General features: G+C 39.0%; 1 protein-coding gene across 1 annotated transcript in view; it reads right to left on the reverse strand.

Moving 5' to 3' along the window:
- PRMT3 (protein arginine methyltransferase 3) overlaps positions 1–27,060 on the reverse strand; it is a 56,365-nt gene that overhangs the window by 16,083 nt on the left and 13,222 nt on the right. Inside the window, exons 6-9 of the mRNA XM_084288579.1 lie at positions 24,940–25,039; positions 13,926–14,004; positions 8,640–8,827; positions 5,794–5,880 (exon numbers count right to left, since the gene is read on the reverse strand). Of these exons, the coding sequence (XP_084144705.1) occupies positions 5,794–5,880; positions 8,640–8,827; positions 13,926–14,004; positions 24,940–25,039 (454 nt within the window). The remainder of the gene's footprint in view (positions 1–5,793; positions 5,881–8,639; positions 8,828–13,925; positions 14,005–24,939; positions 25,040–27,060) is intronic.

A 27,060-nucleotide genomic window follows, 5' to 3' on the forward strand; every position in this document is an offset into this window, starting at 1 on the left:
AATCATGCATTAGAGGTGTGTTTTGCAGCAGTACCCTAAGCCAGATTTCCAACTGTTACCTAAAAAATGTTGTTTGTCACCTAACGCTGATATGCTAATAGTTACTTTTGGCTTCCAAGTGCAAGACTGGACATGAAAGGATGAAACTGTCTAAAATATAAGCCAACTTCAGCGTAGATTTTCCGTAGTCAAAATAATTTTCTCCCGAGTCAACTTAATTTCCTTTCTCTTCCTGAAGGTTTTAATATATCAGTCACGTCCTCTGGTTCATTATCCTTCTTTCATCCCCTTCCTCCCTCCCACTTTTTATACGCATCCTCTGCTCTTTGACAAGATCTCCCGGGAGCAATGAAGAGATACTGCCATTTTCCTCCCGAGGGATATTGTTATTCAGCTAGGAAAGATCAACCTTGATGGACTCACAGGGGAAACACTTGCAAACAAAAGAGAAAGTTTGTCAATTGATTTCTGCACTGAGGGTAATCACCATTATATTTTATCTCAAAAGCTCACACAGCGATCAACTTAGAATACAATTAATGGAATATTTTCCTAGCAGCATCTACTAACTGATATTAGCCAGATGTCTCATTAAAATCAGCAGTGACAAACCCTAGTTCTTTACCAGGAAAATGCACTTTTGCTAGCTAATTTAATTTATTTTTGGCCATTATCTTCGTAAGACTGAAATCAAGTCAACCTGCACTAAAAGTGCCTTGCATCAATTTAATATAATGATTCTAAGCAGTCGCTTCATGCTTCGAAACTCTCCCATCTTTGAAAGCTACAATAATGATAAAGAAGCTTAATACATTTAAGATACTACTGAGATACTACTCAAGGTACTATCAAGTAGTAAACCGTAGGAGGGGAGAAAAAATTAACAGGAAGAATACTTGCTCCAAGAAAAACCTTGACTCCTCCCCCCACTCCAGAATAACTTCTGAAATCCTGAAGACCACACACAAGGTCGCTGTCAGATTTAAATAATTGTTTTCACTCAATCTTTCCATATTTTTCAGGATAATAATGATTTTTTTGAAGACCCATCTAATTGCCTCAAGACCTGGAAGAGAACCTATTTAGAGCATGAAGCATTTTTAGAGAGTATGGTTTGAACAAGTACATCTCAGGATCACTTGTGATACCGTTAGGATGCACATACAGAAATGTTAGGCTGATCTGTTTAAATGTGATTTTATGCTCTACTAGATAAATATTTACGTTCTCTCATATGTATACCAACTATGACAGTAATTTGTAATCATTTACAGATGGAAGGACAGACAACTCAGATACGTTTCTATTAGTAAGTAATACTAAGCTGTAAACCACGGGAAGAAAAAGAAAAATTAACAGATTTTTTCCTCTCTGAAAAGAACCTTTACTGTGGTCCTTCCAGCCAAAGAACAGAAAAAAAAAAATGCTGTTCCTAAGTATCCCCAAAGCAACATGGAACAGATTTCCTACAGCCTTTACAAAACACATCCAGATGCGATTACTTGAACAGTTCACAACAACAGAAATTAAGTATGGAAGAAATGAAGAGGTCAATTTCTCTGTCAAGACTGAAAACAAACAAGCACAATTTCAAATAGTATATACTACAGGGGATTAAAAAAAAGACCAAAGAGAAACTAAGGTCAGACTTTGGAGGTATTGAGCATCTTACCACTGAAATTAGAAGGGCAGCCTCTCCTCCTTGAGGGGTCCTGCTGTTGTTCCAATACAATCAAAGCTAAAGTGCTAATTAGTTGCTAAAAAGACCACCTTGTTGCTTTGATTCCTGTCAGCTTTTACTACTTACTGTCCTGTTACCACATAAAGAAAACACATTGATGGGAGGAAGCAACAGATCGCCAGCTAAAAGTTCAGCTTTTCAATGATTAATTTTATGTTACATACTACAACTGGTTAAGGCCACAATTCCTTGCTAAATTACTTCTCATCAGTGCTATGCTTCTGCTAAAACAAGTTCAACAGTAGCAGCAATGCCTTCCAAGCTGTCAATACATCTCCATGGAAGAACACCTATTGTATAGCCCTCTGCACTCATGTAGTACCTTGGAAGGAAGCAGCACACAAGCCACACTCCCCAAAACTCAAATAACTGCATGAACTAGTAGCCGCTCTGCAACTGGATCCACCGAATTGCTAATATATCTCAAGTCTTTTGGTTGATTTTCATTTGTTTTGTTGTTTCTTAAACAGATGAGTTTAAGAGTAGTCAAGTTTTGACAATAACAGTGGTATGAATTTAGCTTTGCTGTTGATTGCAGCACTTGGAAAAGGACAAATAAATCTGTTTTCACACCTACATGACAGAAAAAGGGCCAAGAAAAAACTCCTTAGAAATCAATTTTAGGTTGTCAACTGAAATAAAACAAAAACACACACAAGCATACAAGGATTTCTTTTCCAACTGCTATTTTGGGTGGAATATTTTCTTTGTAACTAAAACTAACATTTTCAAACGTTAATACCCAAACATGCAAAAAAAAAAAATAATCACAAAACAGAGCAGCCAAGTACATTAAGCTAGAACTGTGGGAAATGTTTGTTTTCTTGTGTAGAAAACAAACAAAACTGAAACAAAACAAAAAGCCAGTAGAACAAAAAACAGATGCAAACAAGAGAAGCATCAAATGTTATTTTCAAAGGACAAATTGCAATCCTAAAACATCTCCTCAAAAATTCTCAACATAAATAATGGACTTTCATTGTTCATTTGCTGCAAGGTTAGGCAGCCTGATATGATGGATGAACTGTCAACTCACAACTAAACTTGTACAATCCATCATAGAAAGAGTAGAAATTTCACTCAAAGTGTCAATAAACCTAAATGATGAAGTGCAAAATACTTTACAGAGTTCTGATCATTTTTTAGAACCTGCATTCACTGCAAAAATTCACAAACATTGTTCTCCCTACTCCCCATACCTTCACCCTTCAAGTTGTAAAATGCAGGTGTACATTTTTTTTTGTCAGTCACCTGATTATTACCACAATCAGCAGCATAGAATTGAAATTATATTTTTGTAAATGTCTAGTGCTAGGGAAAATGATTTTTACTAACTAAGCTATTTTGCTCTATGCAAACATCAAATATCACCAAGATTTTGTAATGATTTCCATTTACTAATCACTTACTCAAAAGTGGCCGAATTAAGATAACTAGTCCAGGGCTCCAGTAGAGCTTGGTCTGATATCAAAGCTGACCATGTCGAGGCAACTAGACTTATTTTGTAAATCTATGATTAACTAAAACACTGTAATCCTCTAAATCTTTCCCCATAATTCGAAAAGGGAAACATATTATACATACATAATTGATGATGAAGCTCCAAGATGTTTCCAGGAGCTATTTTTATCTGTCTGCCCTCCACTACCCTATTTGTATGTCTTGTCAATTCAACCACATGGTTTGTACTAAAAGTAACAAGTCTGTATGTTTGTATACAGATATATATACATCTATAAGATCTATCAAGTCTATCTTGCTTCTTAATTGACCAAGACTTGAATGGATTTAGCAAGAGGGGTTTCTCTCAATATTTTAGAGCTGAAGGACGCATACAAAATAATTGCCAATCCTCCACTATACCTGAGACTCCAACTCCTCTTTCATGAAAGCTGTTAGAATTAAATCTCCTAGGTAACAGAACAACAAGTTAATTGTATAAACTGAGTTTCCAGACACATTAGATTATACCTTTGTTAACCTCAAGTAATGGCTTTTTTCTCTCCTCTTTAATCAATTTTTTGTACCTCTTCCAAACCTTATCTTCATTCTCAACCCCTCTGACATCACAGAACATCGATGCAAGCTGCTTAAAAATCACTTGAATTTGAAAGCTATCAATAAAAACAGAACTCAGTTTTTTGGGATAAATCATTTCTTTACCAAAGTTGTAGGTATCAAGTGGGAGATGAGCTTGACTGTCTTTGAACTGCAAAATTTTCTTTGCACTGCGGCACGTGGATTCTCCAATGTTTCTTTGCACTTCACATTAAGAAACATGTTCTGACCCTATTCGTCTGTTTTCTCAAGTAACCAGTGAATTGAAATTGTTTGTCCTAAGTGAAGCTGTTTCCTTGGATCACAGAAACAAAAAGTAGTATAGATATAATGTACATATATAAGAAGTTGGAGGCTTTCATAGGCTGGACTGAGAAACATGACAGTTCCTGCTGCAATATTTATTTGAATTTAGGCATGTAACCAATCTTTCAAAATGTGATGGGAAAATTCCAATTCTCATCTTTTGTCTTGTTCATAGAAGTTGTTGTCTTTATGATACCGCAATGTTTGGTTCTGTAAATTAGTTCAGAACAGTTCTTCCTCTAATAGTCCAGCAATTGGGAAAGCAGGTATTTCCCAAGTCTCGTGAGCTTCACGTCTACAGAATTCACTGCAATGTTCACACTTTCTATGCTCGTATTCTTTTTATTAAAATTTCTTTAGAGGAAAACAAAACAACACACAAATCCTTCTGTGTGATTCTTTCCTTCACAACTCCAGTAAACAAAGCAACCTGTGCATCAAAACTAAGTAAAATTCCTAGGGTATCCCCACATAGGTACCAATCTACACATTTCTAACTATTTTAACTATAATTATTATAGTTGGAATATGTAAACATGTTCAGACTATCTTTACTTCAGAAGTCACTCACACACAAGTATATTTATTTTACAAACTTTGCATTTGGATATCTTCCTCGACTTCAAAACCCGAACAATATACACAATAAAAAGAACATGGGCACTTGCGGAAATGAAGATGGAACACTTTCAACTCAACTTTCAATCCAAAAATGAGTATTTCTCTGTTCTCCCATTACTAACTGATAATCAATGACCAAGAAAAAAAGCAGCAAAATGAACACATGTTAACATAAATTCATACTGAACAATGTAGGTGCAACTTCAGAGTATTTCAAACATGCCCTGGCACCGAGATTTTACTTAATTCTGAAGGTCGGACTGAAAACATTTTTTCCCCCTTTCTTTTCATATTGATTAGTGTTTCATAGACAAATAATATTTAATTTAGTAAGATCAGTCACCCATTTGTTGGGGAGTCTTCATTCAATTTAATGCAGCATACCCTATAATATCAAGATGAATAAGCTTATGTTTGCTGTTACTACAATAACCCCATCGATGAAATTCCATAGCCTTTCTAGAACTAGTGGTCTTTTGAATATAACTCATTAATTTACGTACAGTAAATTAATACAGTATATTAACTTAAATACAAAACATAATGACAGACGCAATAAAAACTTTATCACCCAAATGTCTGTTCCCCTTCAGTCTTTGCATGTGAAGATTAGGAACTTCCCTGTGTGACAAACTGTGTTTGTCATACGAGCTGCTACAAATTTACTGCAAGAGCTATAATTTATCTGTCTCCCAGATTCTCTATTTTTTTCACTATCTTATTCAACTCAGAAAAGCTCTTCAGAGAACTCTGACTATAATATTCTGCAGCACAATGGTAACAACCTGTCTGAACAGAAATGTTGTGTTTCCAAAAATGGGCTAGAGAACAACAACAATAAAAAAAACAATGCTAAGATGCATTATGCTTCCCTTCTTCATCTTACCTGTACCTGTATATCATAATACTACTATAGGAGTTTAATATTCACCTCTCATTAGAGAGAGGGCTCATTTCACACCTCTGTAAAGTTGAAGTGAAAGTTTCAAACCAAGGATTGATGATAAATACACTGTCTGTTAGTTCAATGTGATACTGACCATACGTAAAGAAATAAAATGTCTTACCGTGCACTTTGTACTCGTTGTAATTGTTAGGGTGAATTCCGAAGAGAATTCTAAATCTGAAGTGGATGCAGTATTACAGTCGATACGCTGTTGAAAGGAAAAAAACAATACCGTCAGTAACAGTGCTTATAAGAAATTAAGATGTCTCTTTGGATGACCTTTACGTGCTTTTCGGTTGCTCCATAAAAAGATAACTTTTATAGACCAATACTAACACAGCTCTTTGAAATGCCAAGAGGAGACTTAAAAACAGCCTAATCATATACGTACACTGCCCAAATACACAAAATCCCTCTTCCTCAATGTCAACACAAAAAAATACTGACTAGTAGCTGTTTTGAACTAAGCATGGTAGCTCACTCTGTTCAAGCAAGTTGCTCTTAGGTAACTTTCTTCATGACAGCTCCCAGTAGTTGACATTCACGAGCATTCACAAGCACACATACACATATCCTCAGCAGCAATTAGTTTATATGGCCACAATTTGTCAAGTCACTTCTGTTGAGGAAGCATTCTTAGCGTTCGTTGAGACCTCTTTCCACATTTTTTTTTTCTTTAAACTTTGACCTGTTTTACTTCTTGTTCCTGTAGCCACATGGTAGACTATAGTATTCAACTGATCTGGGTTAGAAGACAACTTTTTTTTTTTATTATTATTTGCCAGATTAGTTTTGTATTGTTCACAAAATAACTGAGGTCAAAAACCATCTCTGGAAACCTGTTCGTCCAAGCACTTAACCAAAGCCGCATCTACTATACCAGGTTGCTCCAGCTCACGTTCAGATGGCTTCTGAATATCTCCAAGGATGGATATCCAAAACCAATCTGGGCAACCTGTGCCATTGTTCTATTGCCCTCACAGTAAAATAAGTTTCCTTATGTTTAAGTGGAACCGCATCCCTGCATGACAGACATAGCTTCAGATGCTTCATGAGCTTTGTGGTCCTTCAGCAGACTCCCTCCAGTACATCCAGCTAGCTCATGCACTGGGAAGGCCAACACCAGGCACAGCCATCCACCAGTGAGCTCCCTGGGATTCGTGAGCAGACAAAGCTCCCCCCCCCTTGAACTGCTGGCATCAATCCTCCTAGTGCAGCCCACAGGGCTGCCTGGCTGCTTTTACTGCAAGGGCTCGTTGCTGGCTTACAGTCAACTTGGTCTTAACCAGGGCCCCCAGCTGCCTTTCTGCAAAGCTGCTTTCCAGCCAGTAAGGTTCCCAGCCTGTATGGGAATGGGGGGTTATTCCTCCCCACGTGTGCAGTTTGTACAGCCCTTGAATGAACTGCAAAGGTCTCTTATTGGCCCATTTGTCCAGCCTACGTGGGTCCCACCAAACAGCAGCACAACCACCGGGGTATCAGCATACGAGTTGTGAGCGTGACACAACAAATGAGGAAGAACACAGTGGACAGAGAACTGCTTCTCTGCTTTCACATTCTCACAAAACAATGGCATCCAGTATATATCAATACCAACAGATCACACTGCAACCTACACTTCAACTTTTTTTTTTTTTTTTTAAGACAGATGTACCAATTTTTCAAAGTTAAAATCCTCAGTCTTCATTTAGTTCATGAAAATTCTATCATGCTGGCCCTGTACAAAGTACTTTAGTACTTTATCCAAGCATGTCTTATTTTGTTGACATTAAATCCTACATGCAGTATTAGTCAGTATTACTTGATGCTGCCTCAGCTTTCTTCAGGGACTATCTTTCTTCCTGAAAACTTACATTATTAACTATTCAAAACAAGCAGCAGCTAGTATGAACAAGTAGACTAAAATATCGTCAGTAATCATCATATGATAAATTGGAACATTTTTAAACTTTCTCTCAAAAATACAATCTATTTGTTATGTGGAATGGCTATTGATTAAAACAATTTACCTGTAATGCCGCTGTTGCTCAACTCATTAATTTTACTACTTTCTACTGTAATTCCAGCCAATGAGCTCATACATAGCCTTGAGTGTATTTTAAAAACCATGATTGTTACTGAGAAAAAATGAGTATAAAACCATTAGGTACAGAAGTTATTAGAAATGCTACACAATGACAAATTTCACTGAGCCCATACTGTGCTGGTCAGTGACTGCTTGTAATTACAGACTTAAAAAGGGACATTTTTAAAATGACAGCAGCTTGTAGGCTGCACTGGGCAAATTTAACTATAGTTATTATCAACTTTCTGGGTTAGGATGTGTTGTTTGTTTTCTTGTCTAATAAACCGATGTAACTTAACTTTTCCACCCAGTTGTCCATTTAGAGCACATTGCATGTTCTTCGTTTAGTATACCAAGCTTGACCCATTTGCTAGAGGTTTTTGAACTTCATTTCCACCTGAGTTAGAACAAAGTGCTATAAATACAGGTGCATACAGGTGAAAAGTACCTCTGTCTCACCTACAGCACAAACAAACCTCTCGGCTAACTACAGCTTCACTTTCTTGATCTCAACACTACTGTTTCGTGTGCTTAAAGTCACTAACATTAGAATTTATCTTCCCTAAAATTACAGATCTACAAACTGTATTTCACCAGTTGCATTGATCATTCTATCCTCTCCTTACATACAAGGAGAGCAGATACGTGTAAACCTGAAGTCACACAAATTGTTATAGATGTCAAGACAGACATGTGTCAAGCCCCTTAACGTGGATTTTATTACATGGACTAAAGAGGGAGTCTAGTGAACAAGCTAAGACAGTAAAACATAAGGCATCCATGACGACTATCATCTGTGAAGAAGAAATACTTAGAGGAAAAAAAAATGCACACAAGAAGAAATAATAGAAGGAAACTTCTGACCTGATTACTGAACTATTAAGAAGGATCTGGTATGGTACCTTAATAACAGTGGCTGTAGATATAAGTGTATTTGGATCCAGCACCTCCACAACCGCTTCTGGAATTACAGCCTTCTTCATGCAAGACATGTCAAAGCCATATACATCTTCCCAGAAGAGCAGCTTGTCTGCATGTTTATTCATATCCCCCACAGCTACTAGACTAATGGTGCAGATGTCGGGATAAACTGTAACAACAAAACACAGATTGATTTTTAGACATGCAAAAAAATTTACATTTTTTCTTTTTAAATGATTAACATCTTAAAAACACATAAGAGATTTTTCTTCCATTCTTAGATAAGACACTTTTCCTGCTGCTTTCTTCTCTGGCATCGCATTTTCCACAGAAGAGACTAGACGTTACAACTCAATTTTGCCATGTTACTCTGCTAACAGTATTAACCATTCATGAGAATATTTCCTTTCAGTTGAATCTCACTGCCAGGGCATAACTGGAAATTTCACGTTTGATGAAAATTTTTTGGAACATCTTATTCTGCTTCTATACACAGACTGCCCTGAAACATATTTAATAACTACTAGATGGATAGATACCCAGAGGAAAATTCAAGTCACGCCACTGAAGGAACAAATAATCTCTGCCAAAAGACCTTATTTCCAAAACAGCGCAAATATTATCACTCGGGTATTTTAATCCTGTTTCCTGTCATTAGTTGGCTGATACATGCCTTCGAACCTAACCATGACTTTTGGGTACTGAGAAAGAATAAACACTTCTTCTACTTGCACCTGAACAACATGGAAGCAACCTAACAGACAGAAGACAACTTCCTCTTCAATTCTTCCCCACAGTTTTAGGATGACAGCTCTCTTTCTTACATTGTCTTCACATTTGTACTCTGTCCTTACAAGAATATTTTCAGGACACGTATTCAATATAGTAGCACATGACTAACGTTTTCCTTCTCAACATCTTCCTAGAGGAAAGCTAGTCCATCTCTTTCCACTACTGATTGGAGAAGACACACCGAACAGCTGCTGTGAATATGGCTGTCTACAGCACTATCAAATAGTAAGAGAAGCTCAATGTAAAGCTTATATTTAACTAGGCTTCTTTCCAAAAAGACATTTCCCCTTTCTGTTAGAGCTTTAAAGCCTTCCAAGTCACACAAGTTGAATTCTTGATCTGGCTTCAGAGCAGAATGCTTACTATTAAGCACCTTTACTTTATTTTCTTACATCAATGTGGCAACGTTAGCGAGACTGAAACTAAGTTTCTTTTTTCTTCCAAAAAATCTGGTGAAGTGTAAAATAAATTTTGTCTTCAGCTCTGCTTGAAATTGTAGCTTATCAAAATTAATATGGAAAAAGCACGAGTCAGAAAGGTGCTATTTTTTTCCTTGTAAAATAGCAAATATAGAAATAGAAAACTGATATTGGACCTGTTATACAGCGAGAGTATGTCTATCCTAAAGGAAATTATCTTATACACATTATAAAGGCAACTCTTCTCTAAAAAAGCTTTTTTTTTTTTCCATGTGAAGAGGTTCAAGCAAGCAACCACCTCTACATCCGGAATGACTAGATAATGCAAAATATGAGTGCACACTGCCGTTTTTCTCACATTCTGACTGCTTAAGCCAGAATACTAAATGAATATCAGCTAGCTTAAATTGGAATCCCATTGGTGAAGTACCACCTCCACTTTGCAGATGAGAACTGAAAGCAGAAGGTTTTTCCAGGAGCAGCCTACAATTAACTCAGCAGCGAAAACGTAATTAGTTGAATGCCTCCCTGTTTTGATTCCCATCAATCTTGTTTGAAACAAATGAGTTGATTCCAGCATACCTGACAGCTCTCACATGCACAGAGATCTGGCAGTAGGAGTATTTGCAAGTACTTTCTGGAGCAAGCTATAAAGGTTTTTCATTTCTTAAAGCCCTCATTTACTGTTTACTGATGTGAGAACTGTGTTATGGTAGGCTTTACCTCACAGTGTTGCAAACCTCCAAGAGTCACCACTAACATCGTCCCAAAGACAGCATGGGACAGACAACAACAGCAAGTGACTACAGGATGCAAGGGATGTAGCAAGAGGATACAAAAGGGGTAAAAAAAGACCTGATGTCTCTAGTTACAGGTCATACTTTGAGAAATGAGATAGCAAGCTAGAGGTAGCAAAACTGCTAACAAAAACAACAGCAAAAAAAATATTTGAAAACTATTTTTTCAGAAAAATAAATCTGAGTTCCACAAACAAGGCACAGGCATGAGATTACAGTCATGTATCCAATTTCTAAATTTACAAACCCAACCATTGTTTAGAAGCTTACACTATATTGAAGTCTGACTGGAAATCTAAGCATGTTGTGTAAGTATCAGATTAAATCTTCTAAAGGCAGCAGAGTTTTGTCAATGTTTAAAATCACCGGCTTAAAACTGCATTTTACATTTCAACCAAAACCCTTGTTTCTCCAAAAACCCTCTGCTTTTCCTGCAACCTTATAACATTTGCCTGTGCAATCCTGACAGATTTGTCTTTTTTTTTCTGATTAAGGTTATAATGTAATAATTATTCTTTCTCACAGGTGAAACAACCAAAATGCTGACTGGACAAAAGCACATGCTCCACAATGCGCTCTCAGATTCATCGTTTTGACATCTGTGTCCTTCTCGACTGAGTGCCCTCAAGTCATCTGTCACTAGTAACAGCTCACGTGGTAGACAGAATATGAGGGGAAATCCTTTAGCCCTTAGCAATGCTTCACAAACTTCAGGACACTGAAGGGTAAGGCAGTAATCCTCTGGATATGCAGAAGGAATTCCAAGTGAATACCAGCATCTTTTTGACTTGAACAAGAAAACAGTATTTCATTTTGAATGACGACTTCCTTACGTATGTCACCCCCTCATCCACGTGTGCTGCGCTCAAGTATATGGAAAAAAATACACCCAAGCAAGTACCAGCTCTACAGAACAAGCAGATGGGTCCTGGGCAGCAAGAATTTTGTGCTCCCAAACAATGCTATTATATACTGTACACATTACCCTAAACGGTTTGACATAATCCACTTCAGTATGCCAATAGGAACTGAAGTAACCACGATATGACCGACTGCACACAAATCTGGAAATTTGGATTCTATTCCTGCCTCAGTCACTGGAAGATCTGGCCAAATCACAGCTGCTCCTATCCCCGTTCTCAGCTTTCAAACAGCCCCAATAAATAATGATCTTGGGATTAATAGTATTACGTGGCTTGAGACAGAATTAAGCTTTACAGTAGATTCAGGAGTTTCTCTCTTAAGACTTCACCTCAGAATGAGCTCTTCATTTCAGCTCATCCCCATTTGGACGTGCCCACAGTTCTGCTATTCATCCACACTGCATCGTGTCAGTCTTGCTGATTGCTGAGCAATTTTGGCACAAAACTCAGGCACAGCCATTTCCCTGCTATGCAAACTGGCAGGGGAGAGTAATGGGAAGCATCTGAAGGAAAAAACATCCCATTTAAAATCTGGCTACACCTATCAGTGAGTCTGTAACACAGTATGCCTTGGGAAGAGTCAACTAAGAACCTGAGATCCTTCTCAGACCACAAAGGTTAAGTGCACTGCAGAGCCAGCACACCTTCTCTCTCAAAGAAAACGTGGGGAAGCTCGAGCTGCTAAAAAACACACCACCAATACAGAAAGATGCTGGCGAACAAGATGCTGTCACAGTTTCTGCAGAGGTCAGAAATGCCTGGCCCTTTTCAGAAAGCTTTGGAAGCACTAGCTGAACAGGAAATCATTCCTTACAGTTTCAGAGGATGTCTTCAAATTTAGTAACTACATTGTTACGTAAAATGACTAGCATATATTTATACAGAGCTCACCCAACTGCATTCCAGATACGGCTGCAGTGCTCTACAATACACAAAAAAGCACTCCTCTTCTGCTACGCTATTCAAGAGGCTTCTAAATATTTTAATACATAAACAGTCATCTCTTCCTTACATATTCAGGTTTGCGATCAGACGTTGAACAATTGCATAAAAAAGCCTTTTTTCTGCTGCACTCTAGCATACAAAAGCTCAGTGCAATCACAGCGAAGCACTGCAGCGAGCACTGTTACATAGTCATTAATCCAATCATTAAGTCAGTGTAGTGAAACTAACTATGTGCATGGTTAGCACAAAAGGGGGGAAAAAAACAGACCGATGACTACGATTGAAAAGGTCAATATGAAATACAATACTGACAAAGGAATTAACTGGAAGGAATAAAGCATATGCAGAGCTCGTGCAGAAAACTGCATCACATTAGTAATAAATACTCGCAGGCATTTAAACACTGCTTAAGATGATTCTATCTAATCTACTTAAAAAGGATGAAAGAACTCTACTTCAAAATATTTTTTTTCTTCTGTCACTTCCCCACCCTCCAACAACAAAGAAAAAGAATATATTCTTAATGGAAATGAATATCCTAAACTGAAACAAAGCAATTCCATTAGTTATTTCACCTGGCTTCGTATGTTCGAAACTGTATGTCCTCCTCACACATCATCTGCCAACCTGGAATGCACCCTATTCCCTTTCCCTCTAATTCATCTGAGAACAGATAAAAATTTTGAACTTTTCTTCTTACAAGAAAGTTGTAGCTTTCTCAAACAGTACTATATCTTACCCAATAAAAACTGTATTCTTCCATTTCTAGTTTTGCAGAAACTGGTATTTATGGAGGAGAAAATGAACACAAGCTTTTCTGATGGCTGCTAATTAGCCTCATGTATTTTGAAAGGTTTTAAGTCCAACACTATAATTCCATTAAGGCATTTCTAGATTTTTATTTGTCCAGATTGGCTGCATTGATCATTTTTCAACTCAAAGGATCTGGGAAAAATACAGACAACATTCCAGTCTTAACTTTAACTATTACAGCCTGAGGTTACCATCCAACTGCTGTGAATAACAAAATAATATTCCGGAACACAGAAGTTAACTCTTGAAATTAAGTTTATTAACTTGCTACTGTCCCCCATCTCCCTCCCTCCTGTGTAGACATGTGGGAAGAAATAGGGAGGAAAAATTTAGACTGTGCTTAAGAATAAATAACCCCCTTCTATTCTTAAAAACACCATTAACTTGAGACCTTGATACCCCAGCTAATATCCTTCTACTACCCATACAGTAAATTAATGCCTCGAAGCTCCTACTAATGGTAACATTATTCATTTAGACTGGCAACTTTCTCATCCATGCATAGCTTATTCCAAGTCTCTGAGTTCATTTAGCTTTCCCCCAGAGCTAAATTTATTAGAAGAATTACGCGCACCAACCTGAGCCTCCCTCTGCCAGGTACTTGTCCTTTGCATAGATGACAGAATCCAGCATAGACTCAAAGAGAAGGAAGTAACCCTGTTCACAAAAAGAGGAAAAGAATTTATAAGTCATTACACTTTTACGCAGCATATTTAATCAACATACAGATTGACTTCATCAATACAGTTTAAGAACTTTGCATACCCATACACCTTAGTAAAAGCCAGCACCTGGTGAGTTTCTCAACACTAGCATGGTCACTTCAGCACTTTAATTACGTATCATCTTTAATTCCCACACTACAAAAATATTAACATTTACTAAATTCATAAACTGTAGGCAACAAATATCCATCTACACCAACAATTACCTGACTCCCATAACATACAAAGAAATTAAATTTACTTTAAACCCCAAGAGAAAAGCTCTATGGATCGATTTTGTAGTCACAACTCCGAGGTGCCATATGAAAAAATTAAAAAATAAAATCCCTTTGTCCTTGGCATTACCTACAATAGCATTACATACAATTAACCTTTTAAATTAAACCTTCAGTTTCGACTCTTAAAGGTGAAGTCCAAATTTCCAAGAGATATATGGCCATTTGTTTATCAATGTATTTACTATTTTACACTTTTTCTATCTTTCAAGTTTGAATATGATCATTACTCCTGCTGAATACTCTCAACATGCTTCATCCACTTTCTTTGGACATCAAATCACTTAATGACAAATCATACCAGCACACACTTCATTTTTTCACTTCATGTCCAAATTCTCATTTGGCTTGAAACACTACTTCACCATGGGGTTTGATTTATGCACCGACAGCCAGTAGGAAAGAACAAAAAAGATAACGGCAAGTCCAGACTCTGGACTTGTAACCCTACAAGCCCAGGTAGCTGTAATCAAACAAAGCAAAGCCACAAAGACTTCTTTCGTCATCTTTCCTACAATTCCGTATTTGGAATTGTGATTTGTTTAGTTGCTGCTGTTCTTCATTTCATCAAGCCACCCTACTGAAGACAGCACTGCATGTGAACTGCATTGTTAAGATACCAAGTTAGCTTCAAGTTTATCTCATCTTCTATCTTAGTCATCCGAGGTTCCTAAATTTAAAAAACGCAGCAAGTTCATAATTGCTCTCATAAACGTCCCCATTCACATTGCAGCCTTCAGAACTAAAAAACAAACAAAACCAGAAAATGAGAAACCTGAAGCAGGATGCATCCGTGTTGGGAACAATGACACAAACTCCCTCTTCTTATCCTATTTCTTCTGGTAAGAGGACAGTGCTCTACTGCATACTTTTCTTCCAAATACTGTATATTCTGTCACACTTCCCTGCTTAACCTTTATAAAATTCTTAGAGTAAGTCCCAAAATGAACACCGCTGCTTTGTGAGCAATACCATTTTTGTAAGCTTAGGAAAATGGTTGAAAAGGCCAGGAGCTCCTACGGCATCAGACAGACAGTATTTTAAGCCTCCAGCAAGCCAAAAGCACAGGCTGGAAACAGTTTTCTTTTTTAGTTCTTATTCTTGCAATTTTACGATTGGATATGTTTGATTCATACAAATTCTTTTCAGATGCTTTTAACTGAAAACATGACCTCCAGGACACAGCGTAAGATTAGTTAACAGCAACAGTCAGTGAGTTAGAAAGCAACATCTCTACGGATCAATTCCTCACTTATTTCTTCCTGACTAAAATTACCGTTATCTAAAATGCCTGCCAACCAAGCCTAAGGGGTGCAGTTGGAAGACACACATTTTAACGAGAAATCCAGTGAAATTTTCACCGTCCTTTCCCTGACCCTTGCATTCTGCCATTGCTGTTGCCCCCCCCCATCCCCAATTCAACTTCGCATTCCTGCAAGTTACGTAAACCATCGCTGGTACTGAAGTCATTTATTACTTCTACCAAAGCGTCTTGCTCTGTGTGCCGTGCTCATCTGCAGTGTAATTTAGAATGCAATTTCACAGGCTGCTGCCTCACCTGTAGGGGTGCCATCTGGAAAGAGAATTATACCTGACGTTTTGTCCCCGTGATGCTGTGGGGCAGCACTCTTGCTTCCACCCCAAGAAGCATTCAGGGGGTTTGTTTCCTTCTTCAATGCGTATTAGCATCCTCAAAATTAATGATTGCAAAGAGATCTCTAGAATACAAATCTGTGAGCAGAATATTAATAATTTCATCTTGCTAGTAGCTAACACACCTGAAATGTCTCATGTCCCTTTTACCCATATTTTGTGTTTTGCAACAGGATTATAAAACGCTCACGCAACTTGGACAGTTTAATGCCCTGCACTGTTAAATTTTCTTAATTATTCTAACAGACTACACTGCTCTGAAGTTCTTTTTCATTTTATTTCAAAACTAGGTAAAATATTTTGCAAATAGATCAAAATATAGGTAGGGGAAGTTTTTTTGTTTGTTTGTTTTGTTTTTGTTTTGTTTTGTTTTTAACAAGACTGCTTCAGTATTCATTATAATCTTCACGGTGAAAAATGAGATTAAACTACTTAAAAGCATTAAGACACAAGAACAATATTTAATTTCAAGTATACCTGACTGTGTGGAAAGTGCCAAAGAAAAATACTACACTTAAAAAAAATACTTCAGTTTAGGACCATCTCCTGTACATTTCCCTTATCCATTCCTATCAAATGCATTATTCCAAATCGTTTTTGCTTTTCGTATTTTCTGCTTGTTGGTGAAATCGATATAAATGAAGGATTGTTTTCAAGAAGTGGCATTAGCATCCTTACAATTGCAAAAATCGTTACCATTTTTAGTACAGCAGAAAAAAACAAGCAATGAAAAAACTGAGAAGCAATGTTTACCTACTTGAAGAAGTGGTGCTTTTTCTCCTCTTATCAAAGAGGATTTCATTATTTTTTGTAACAACTGAATCTGGCCTAGTAATCAAATTCATTGACTACCAAAACTCAACATTTAATGAGATAAAAGGCAGCTATCAAACTACTGCTTCATCAAGTGGATTGTTTTTTTTAAACCCTGTCAGTATAAAACGTGCATTATTTCCTGAGATCAAATTTTTACCTACAAGGTTTCCATTGGACTGCAAGGTGAAACAAGTTACAGAATACCTAAAACAGTAGTCAACAGACTCAACTTTATGTTAGAAAGTGCTGTCTCACATTAATAGATAAACAAAACCAATGGGGCCTGCTTGATTTTGTGAAAAATCACTTTTTACTCAACACAATCTCACAAAATAAAAAAAAAAAACAAAACATGGCATGTTTAAATGAGAAGCAGCAGCTACATGTGAACTCTTCTACATGGTCTGCTGCAGCACCATTTCCCTCACATTAAGTGAGCCTTCACGCTGATCTCTAATGTACGCTTTAACTCAAAACATAAAAACAACATCAAATAAAAACACACTGCTGTCAGAGCAAGCCCACACATTGCAAAACCACAGCTCAACTCTGATTCTGTACACCCCATTTTGCCCTTAACCAAAAGCAAGATGAGCGAGAACACCATAAGGGGAGATGTCAAGAGTGGACAAATGACACCCATTATTAAGGGGGCAGACAAAAAGGAAAAAATTCCTTTCACAAAAAAAATTCACTGTAGAGCTACTTCATATGCTCCTTTGCATAAAAAAGAATTTTTACATGGAATTTTAAATTATATTTTTACTGTGCTATGGGAACTGAACATTCTTACTAAACGATCCCTCAAACATGAACAGAAACAATACAAAGTATCAAAAGAAACATTACTAAGTATTAGAAAAGCACCACCACTTCCATCAAAATGGAAGAAAGGAGGTAACAGATTACTTCCAGTATTTCAGACACACTTACTTCCCAGTACTTCTCCCAAGATTTGGGCTATCTCCCATTCAAGACCCATCCCGATAGCATTTCAAAATTACCTAATAGTAAGCAAGCAATCAAGTAAATAGATGTGTGATATCGGCTACCCAAACAACACAAGCATTAGATTCAATTCTTGGCTTCCATTAAGAATCCATCTTTTTCCCAGCTGTTATTTTCTGTAAGGCTACATCGCATATTCAGTATCATAAAGCCTTACACAAGCCAGCCATTTATGAGAATGCAGTGTATTCTACTGCAGTATGAGACAACCAGCTCGGACAATTATCCCTCACAATTTTTAAAAAAAGGTCAAAAAACGCAGTTATTTTTCAAGCAAACGCAACTCTCAACCTCCAGCTTCGTACTCTTAGCTACAGAAACAGAACTCAAAGCATAAAGAGAGACAATAAGACTGTACATGGATGCAGCTGAAGAACACTGTAGAAAAGCATTGTATTTTCTGTTTTTCTGCACCTTTCCTTTTAATAAGCAGCCTACAAATTTAACAACTACACTACTGAAATCCACATGTGGAGTAACACAGCTACATTTGTATGGTTAGCAAATCTCATTCTATCAAGCATTCAACTGAAGCAAAAACCAACTTCAGCACTTTCCACAGCAGGTCCCATTTCAAACTGATACGCTGTGTGTAAAAGTAATTCCAGTAAAACTTCATTGCTTCCTAAAAATCTGTACCTCTTGGGAGTGGGCTGAGACCAACAGCGTGCACAATTCTTGCTAACCTAAGGGCTTTCCTACTACTTGCATACAAACGGCACCGCATTCAAGTAAAAATTCTAAGTTTCCAGTGAAATTCAGGCATTTTCCAAACACTTTCAGGTCAAGTCACTAACTGACCGTGTTTTTGCATACCTCAGAGCTCCAGGCAGGATGACGCATCAGAAGTTTGCAGCCCTGGTACAGATTATCAGACCATCCTGTACAGGGAAACTTCCATAACCAAGGCCAGCAGTCAGCTCGGGTATAACATTCACCCGTTCTTACACTCAAACAACCCATCTCCAACAACCAGAAGACCTTCATCTTACAGAATCAGTGTGGTTAGCACAACAGGCTATTACTTGTCCATTTGTCTTCCTCAAGACCATGTGCTTCATTCGGAGAGATGGTCCTTCGGTCCACCTGCTCTCCCCTGTGCTCCAGACCTGCAGCCCTCTAAGTGCTCGTGTCAGGCTGCATACTTAGCCAGTGTTCTGCTAAAAGGCATTCACAGCAGTACTCAGAGTGAAAGCATCTAAACAGATGGATTTATCTGGGTATCCAGTAATCCAAGAGGTCCTCAATCTTCACCAACCTGCCTTTCAGAAACCAACAGAACAGCTCCGAGCTCATCACACTGCCTTTCCAAATTGTTTCCATGCTGGTTTTAGTAGAATGCAATTACACAGACGCCCTGCTTATGGTCTGATTTTAAAGATGTCTAACACACATACTTCAGATGTCACAAACAATTAACTTACTCTCTACATCAGCAGCAAGATCGCTGTTCCCTGTTTGCTAATTTCTTTCCTAGGCCTAAAAATAAATAAATAAAAAACAATAAATAAAAGCCACTGAAGAGACAGTTGCTCATCACTCAGCCTCTAAACCTGGAACATGACCAAAATGTATCCAGATAAATTTACAACCTAAACACATTATTTTGGAAGTATAGATATGAAATATAGTTTGGCTTCACATATCTGATATACACACCCACTCACCTAGCCACAGTGTAACACTTAAGGTGTTTCTCCCATTTTGGCATATTTTAAGGGAATAAATTTAAAGATTAAAGAAATAGGAATAGCAGTCTGCAGAATCCACAGCTCACTTACACAAGCAGGAGAACGATCATCAGCCACTACAACGGAGATATTCATAAAGCAACCCCATAGCTTTTACAATACACTCCTTGCTGTGCTATCTTTCTTACAAGGCCTGTTATAGAAACATGTCGGGGGATGCAGCATCTTTTCCTCTCTCCAGCCTCCGTTCTAATGCTTCACACCTGTTCATAATTTTCTTATGCTCCATGCATGGCTCTAAAAAACTTACAGGGTACTCATCTTTAATGCTGCTCTGCGCCAAGTAAAACACAGTGATGATTCCACAAAAGAATTTGGTGCTCGCTAGCACATGAGCAGTTTGCTTTCTAAGTACAACAGCAACCTTCCACATTTTAGTTACCAAGAAAAGATGTTGTTCCCATTGGAGGTTTCCTGCTAGTCTATGCAAGTGCTCCAAATAAAGAATTGAGAGCTGACATATATTGAGCTCCTTTTTGTTCCACACTGTGCATTTACAACATTTTCAAGCTAGTGGTCTGTTTCTAAGCACTTATATTCTTAGTTTAACAAAGAAGATTTCACACTGTTCGCTACCACGTAGAGAAGGAAAACAAAAAGCAAATTCACACACTTGTGAAAACGCACATGGGGAAGACAGACAAAGAGGAATCTTCATTTGCATCTGGGAAACCTAACGCTCCTTTCCAGACAGCGTTGGAACAGTCTGCATGCTGTCCAGTTATCAATCTTACTTTAACAGCATTGTCCTCTTTATCTCTGTATTGCAGCAACCTATAAAAATGCTAACATCCCTAAACATTTAGAATACCTCATTAAGTGAAATGCACATGTCTATATAATTATAACATTAAAAGGTAAATTAGCACCGAAATGGGAAAACCAGAACATTCAGTACGTCATTTCTTACATGAGGTGCTTTTCTAAGTCATAGAATCATAGAATAGAATATCCTGAGTTGGAAGGGACCCTTAAGGATCATCAAGTCCAACTCTTGACACCGCACAGGTCTACCCAAAAGTTCAGACCATGTGACTAAGTGCACAGTCCAATCTCTTCTTAAATTCAGCCAGGCTCGGTGCAGTGACCACTTCCCTGGGGAGCCTGTTCCAGTGTGCAACCACCCTCTCTGTGAAGAACCCCCTCCTGACGTCCAGCCTAAATTTCCCCTGCCTCAGCTTAACCCCGTTCCCGCGGGTCCTGTCACTAGTGTTAATGGAGAAAAGGTCTCCTGCCTCTCGACACCCCCTTACGAGGAAGTTGTAGACTGTGATGAGGTCTCCCCTCAGCCTTCTCTTCTCCAGGCTGAACAGGCCCAGTGACCTCAGCCGTTCCTCGTACGTCTTCCCCTCCAGGCCTTTCACCATCTTCGTAGCCCTCCTCTGGACACTTTCCAACAGTTTCATGTCCTTTTTATACTGTGGTGCCCAGAACTGCACACAGTACTCGAGGTGAGGCCGCACCAGCGCAGAGTAGAGCGGGACAATCACCTCCCTTGACCTACTAGCGATGCCGTGCTTGATGCACCCCAGGACACGGTTGGCCCTCCTGGCTGCCAGGGCACACTGCTGGCTCATATTCAACTTGCTGTCTACCACGACCCCCAGATCCCTCTCTTCCAGGCTGCTCTCCAGCGTCTCATCGCCCAGTCTGTACATGCAGCCAGGGTTTCCCCGTCCCAGGTGCAGGACCCGGCACTTGCTCTTATTGAACTTCATGCGGTTGGTGATCGCCCAGCTCTCCAACCTATCCAGATCCCTCTGCAAGGCCTTTACGCCCTCATTTGAGTCCACAACTCCTCCAAGTTTGGTGTCATCAGCAAACTTGCTCAAAATACCCTCTATTCCTACATCCAGATCGTTTATAAAAATATTGAAAAGTACCGGCCCTAAAATGGAGCCTTGAGGGACCCCACTGGTGACCGCCCGCCAGCCTGACGCAGCCCCATTTACCATAACCCTTTGGGCCCTGCCCGTTAGCCAATTGCTCACCCATCGTATGATGTTTTTATTTAGCTGTATGGTGGACATTTTGTCCAGTAGGATCCTATGGGAAACCGTGTCAAAAGCCTTGCTGAAGTCCAAAAAAATCACATCAGCTGGTTTCCCTTGGTCCACCATACGGGTGATCTTATCATAAAAGGAAATCAGGTTAGTTAGGCAGGACCTACCCTTCACAAACCCATGCTGGCTGGGACCAATGACTGCTCTGTCCCCCAGGTGCGCCTCAATAAGTCCGAGAACCAACTTCTCCATGATTTTACCAGGCACTGACGTGAGACTGACAGGCCTGTAATTGCTAGGGTCTTCTTTCTGACCCTTCTTGAAAATTGGCACAACATTTGCCAGCTTCCAGTCTACCGGGACCTCTCCAAATTCCCAGGATCGTTGAAAAATAATTGAAAGAGGTTCCGCGATGACATCCGCCAGCTCTTTCAGCACCCGGGGATGAATCCCATCCGGACCCATGGACTTGTAGGGATCCAGGTGGAGTAGCAAATCCCGCACACGTTCAGGGTCAGTTGGGAGTTTGTCATCCCCACCGTCCCGGTCCTCCAGCTCAGGGCACCCTGGGTCCCGAAGCCCATCATCGGCATTGAAGACAGAGGCAAAGAAGGCGTTAAGCGTCTCTGCTTTGCCTATGTCATCGTCTGTGAGGAGACCTTCCCTATCAAGGAGCGGCCCTATGTATTCTTTAGTTCTCCTTTTTCCATTTACATATCTAAAAAAACCCTTTTTATTTTCTCTCACAGACACAGCCAGCTTCAACTCTAGCTGTGCTTTGGCCACTCGAACTTTCTCCCTACAAACACGAACAGCATCCCTGTATTCTTTCCATGACGCCTGGCCCTCCTTCCAGTAGCAAAACACTCTCTGTTTCCGCCTAATCTCCATTAGAACATTCCTGGTCAGCCACGCCGGCCTCCTTCCCCGCCTGCCTGACTTGCGATATTTTGGAATTGCCTGATCTTGTGCTTCTAGGAGGCATCGCTTAAAGAGTGACCAGCACTGGTGGACATCGAGGCCTTCAAGAGCAGTTTCCCAGGGGACCTTGCTGACTAGTTCCCTGAGCAGCCTGAAGTCCGCTTTCCCCATATCTAGGGATGAGGTTTTGGTGGCACTTTTCCTTCTGTCACCATAAATATTGAACTCAACCACTTCATGGTTGCTATGGCCGAGGCGGCCACCAATCACCACATCTCCCACCAGACCCTCTCTGTTTACTAGCAACAGGTCTAGGAGGGCACCTTTCCTAGTTGGCTCCGTTAGCACCTGCACCAAGAAGTTATCATCTAGGTGCTTCATGAACCTCCTGGACTTGCTTGTTTCAGCTGTGTGGCACTCCCAGTTAACGTCCGGCAAGTTGAAGTCCCCCATAAGGACAAGGGGAGTTAATCTCGAGGCCTCTCTTAGTTCTGTAAAGAATAATTTATCGGCGCTATCGTCCTGGCCAGGCGGTCTGTAATAGACTCCCACAACGACATCCCCTTTATTCGTTCGTCCCTTGATCCTTACCCAGAGGCTCTCAACTTTGCCATCGCCGACCTGAAGTTCCACACAGTCCAGCCCCTGCTTCACATACATCGCCACCCCACCACCTCGCCTTCCCTGCCTGTCCCTCCTGAAGAGCCTGTAACCATCTATCGCAACACCCCAGTCACAGGACTCGTCCCACCAGGTTTCGCTTATGCCGATGATGTCGTAGTTGCGGGACTGGGCCAGGACTTCTAGCTCATCTATTTTATTCCTCATACTGCGTGCGTTCGTGTAAAAGCATTTCAAGTGCGTCTCCTTACACTCAGCACCTTGTGGAGCTGACCGAAGGACCTCACTGGCACACAGCCCCTCTGATTCTAGCGTACCATCCCTTAGGTCTTCACCGGCGCGCCTGGTTTTAGCCCCTTCCCCCTTCGACTCTAGTTTAAAGCCCTATCTATCAGCCCTGCCAACTCCTGACCAAGTCCTCTGTTTCACCTTAGATACACTAATTTACAACAGGACTTAGGTTCTTAAATGGCCGAGTGATTTTCAGAATACAAATCCTGCGCTCTAGAACAAGCGGTCTGATTTTGGGAGGATTATTCTCGGTGCACAGATTAGGCAAGTGATCAGAAGTTTCCCTGAAAAAGGAATTATGTTTCAGGTGAAGTCATATACTCTGATAAATCACCAATGATAACATACCAGCTTTAATTCACTAGTACCATATGTTTAAGTCTCCCTTAAAACTAGCGACCTCAACACTAGATGAAGCTCATACTTCTGGTGACATTCTTTAGAAGACTGTAGAAAAAAAATCTGTTGATTGCCAGCACACTGAAATATTTAATATTTCAAAAAGCAAATAATTTCTTTTCACCTTTGCCTGGAAATTAATTAGAAGTAGGAAGAAGTAACTTCAAATATAAGCTTGCACTACTGATCTTAAAAGAAAATCCTTCTGTCCTTTAACTTCAAGTCCAAACAATGGGAATTAGTACGAAAAAGCACCATTTTGAAGAGTTTTTTGAACATCTGTGACACAGGAGACTGAATAGAAGAAGTCTACAAGGGAAGTCAAATGGTGTTTCTTACCACACTTTTGACAGGGAACAGCCACTATGGGATTCAGCCTGGCACTAGGTCTTGTCACACAGATTCTTTTCTCAGTGGCAGGCAGCAAGCATAACTGTGCTTGAAAACACGCGCACGAAAGAACGTCAACAGTCCAAAAGCTGAAATCCAACAGATTCCAGGAAATGGCTCCTTTATGCACTGCACAGAGCGTTTTCTGTTGGCCATCATCATCATTACGCACCTTTATTTCATTCTTACGCTAAGAAGGCTGCAATCGGAGGAAACACTGTTTCAAGCTCCCTCCATATATTCACCAATTTCCCAGTGTACATGCTCCTTCCTATCACCTTTCCTGCACTGTCAGGATGGTCCTTCAGTTGTCCTCATGGACTTAATGGTATTTTACATATCAGAATGATATTTGTACATGAAAAACACAGAATTTCCCCATTACTTTCACAAGAGCAGCTGCAATGCTACTATTCGGAAGCACAGAATACTTCTATACACTTGTGCGCTAACCACATAACACAAACTTACTTCTGTACCCGAACTAGCTTAACTGTACTTGTAGAACCCTCACTTGAAATAGCAGGTACAAGAGAGAGGAGGAACTGTATTCAAATGTCATGTAATCAAGACTGTCATCCCATCAAACAGGTTGTCAAAACCACTGCCGCACACAAAAAATTCTTGGCTAAAGAATAGCAACGCTTACAGAATCATTCCTGAAATTGAATGAATCAGTGCAGTTTTTTTTTGTCCCCAAAACTGTGTCTTGAAAAGAATATTCATACATACACCTTACCATCCATTCAGATATGATTACATCTACTTTTTCCATGGGTAGATCTACTTCTTCAATTCTTCCTTTGACTAGTGTAATAATATTTTCAAGTTTATTTGATCTGTAAGAAATAATATAAATCGATTAGTTTATATTTCCATTTTATGCTGTAAATACATTTATGCCTGTATTATGCATTTCTCCTTTACCCCTCAAATAACAATTTTCAGTTTTTATTATTTTTAAAGCAATCAGTAAAGTACTACAATGTAACATTATTTTTCAGTTACATGTCAGATGGAACAGTTATAAGTTTCCAAATATTTCAGGAGAGCCAAGCAAAGGTGTCAGACAGTAGATCAGTATGACTCCAGTGTGCTGTGAATTCAAGCATGTAGACGTCAGAACTCAGGAAAACAAAGAAGAGGCCAACTTAAAATGATGCTCCTCTTCATTTAGAGTTGCTTGTTTCCAGTTCTCCTTTGACCTTTGTAGCGTAAGTCTAGAGTAATTGGAGCCTACTCATCACACTAGGATACAAATGGAAATGAACTTCATACAAAGGTATTTTGCATGACTTATTTATTTTAAAACAAAACCAGCTGCCAAGTCACAGAGAACAAACGTTCCCTCTAAATCAATATTATAGTTATTCTACAGAAAAAGATATCATCCCAACTGTGATTTTGCCACAGTCATCTGCACTGTTCAGTAACTGCAGCCATCAGTATCACCTCATATGTAAGTAACCGTACAAACACTCTGTATACGGAGGAAGTTTCTGTGACCTGACTACAGCTTTTGGAAAGAACAACTGCACGACAGTTGAATTGCTAGACACTTGAAACACTTGAAATTTAGTATTTTCTCCTTGGCAAACCACGTTAGTCTTACTTGTATATACCATTATTAGGATAGCTGCTATTACAGAGAGTACTGAAGTATTCCCACCAAAAAAAAAAAAAAAAAAAAAAAAGTATTATCTATCCACAGCAGTTCTCATCTCTTCCCCTACCCGCCCATCCTGATATCTTACTCTTGCATGCTGTCTGCCTTGCAATGCAGACCACTAATCATATTAAAAATTCAATCTAGAAGACAATAGGAGAAAGATCAGAAAAAAAGGGAGGGAAAGGGTCAAAAGGGTACTTGAACACATGGGCTGTGGGAAACATCAATTAAACTCTTAGAGTGCAACAATCATCCCGAAGAAGAGTAGCAGTTCACCGCTAATATCACATTTAGTTTTGGAAGCAAAAGTTAAAACAGAAGTTCAAAGAGAGATATAAAACACTGGAGAGCTATCAACCATATCAATATTTTAAGAACAAAAAAGCCTATACAGATAACTTCATGAACGACCATATACAAGGACATAATTAAAACCAAAGAGAGTAAAAACACTAATTTATTACATAGTTGTTTTCTGTTTTATTGTATAAAAGGAAAAAAGTCATCAATATAGATGACGAACTATAGGAAAGACGGCTTGCATGCTATTAAGTAGTGTACTTTCACTTTTTATTCTAACCTACCAGAACAAACGACAAAAATCAAATCTTCACTGCACTCAAAAATTTTCCTTTACTTGTTCACATTAAGAAAAGATAGGGAAAATAGTTAATAAATTTACTATGAAGCCTTGGAAAAGAAATGAACGTCCTGTGGTAATGCCACGGCGACCACTTCCTCCAATTTACTTATACACATTGGTTGCACCGTTTCTAACATTTATTAGAGCACATTAGAAATGAACCTGAATTCTGTACGAGACTCAAGCTTTTGATCATGTACTTTAATCATAGGTGGAGACACACTGAAGTAATTATTTTTAAGCAACACCAAGTTGTTTAGTATTCCCATAAATATTTGTTATTTCATTACAAGTTGGTCAGTTCTATTCCTTCAGGAAAAGGGGGTTTACCAAGGCAAATACGAACTGTTCTGATATGAACCAAAGACTTCAATGTGAATTGAACCTTTTACAGCCAAAGTTACCTATAAATGTATAGCTTTAGTGGTGGTTCACTGCTTAATTTGGGTGGTTATTTACCACTTTTAAGAGCTTAACGTTTTTCAATTTTTGTTTTTCTTAAAGGCTCACCCTTCTCACCAAAGTTAACACGCAGTGGCTAATAGTTC

Source organism: Netta rufina, assembly GCF_964035555.1.
Source record: "Netta rufina genome assembly, chromosome: 5".
Taxonomy (NCBI): Eukaryota; Metazoa; Chordata; class Aves; order Anseriformes; family Anatidae; genus Netta; species Netta rufina.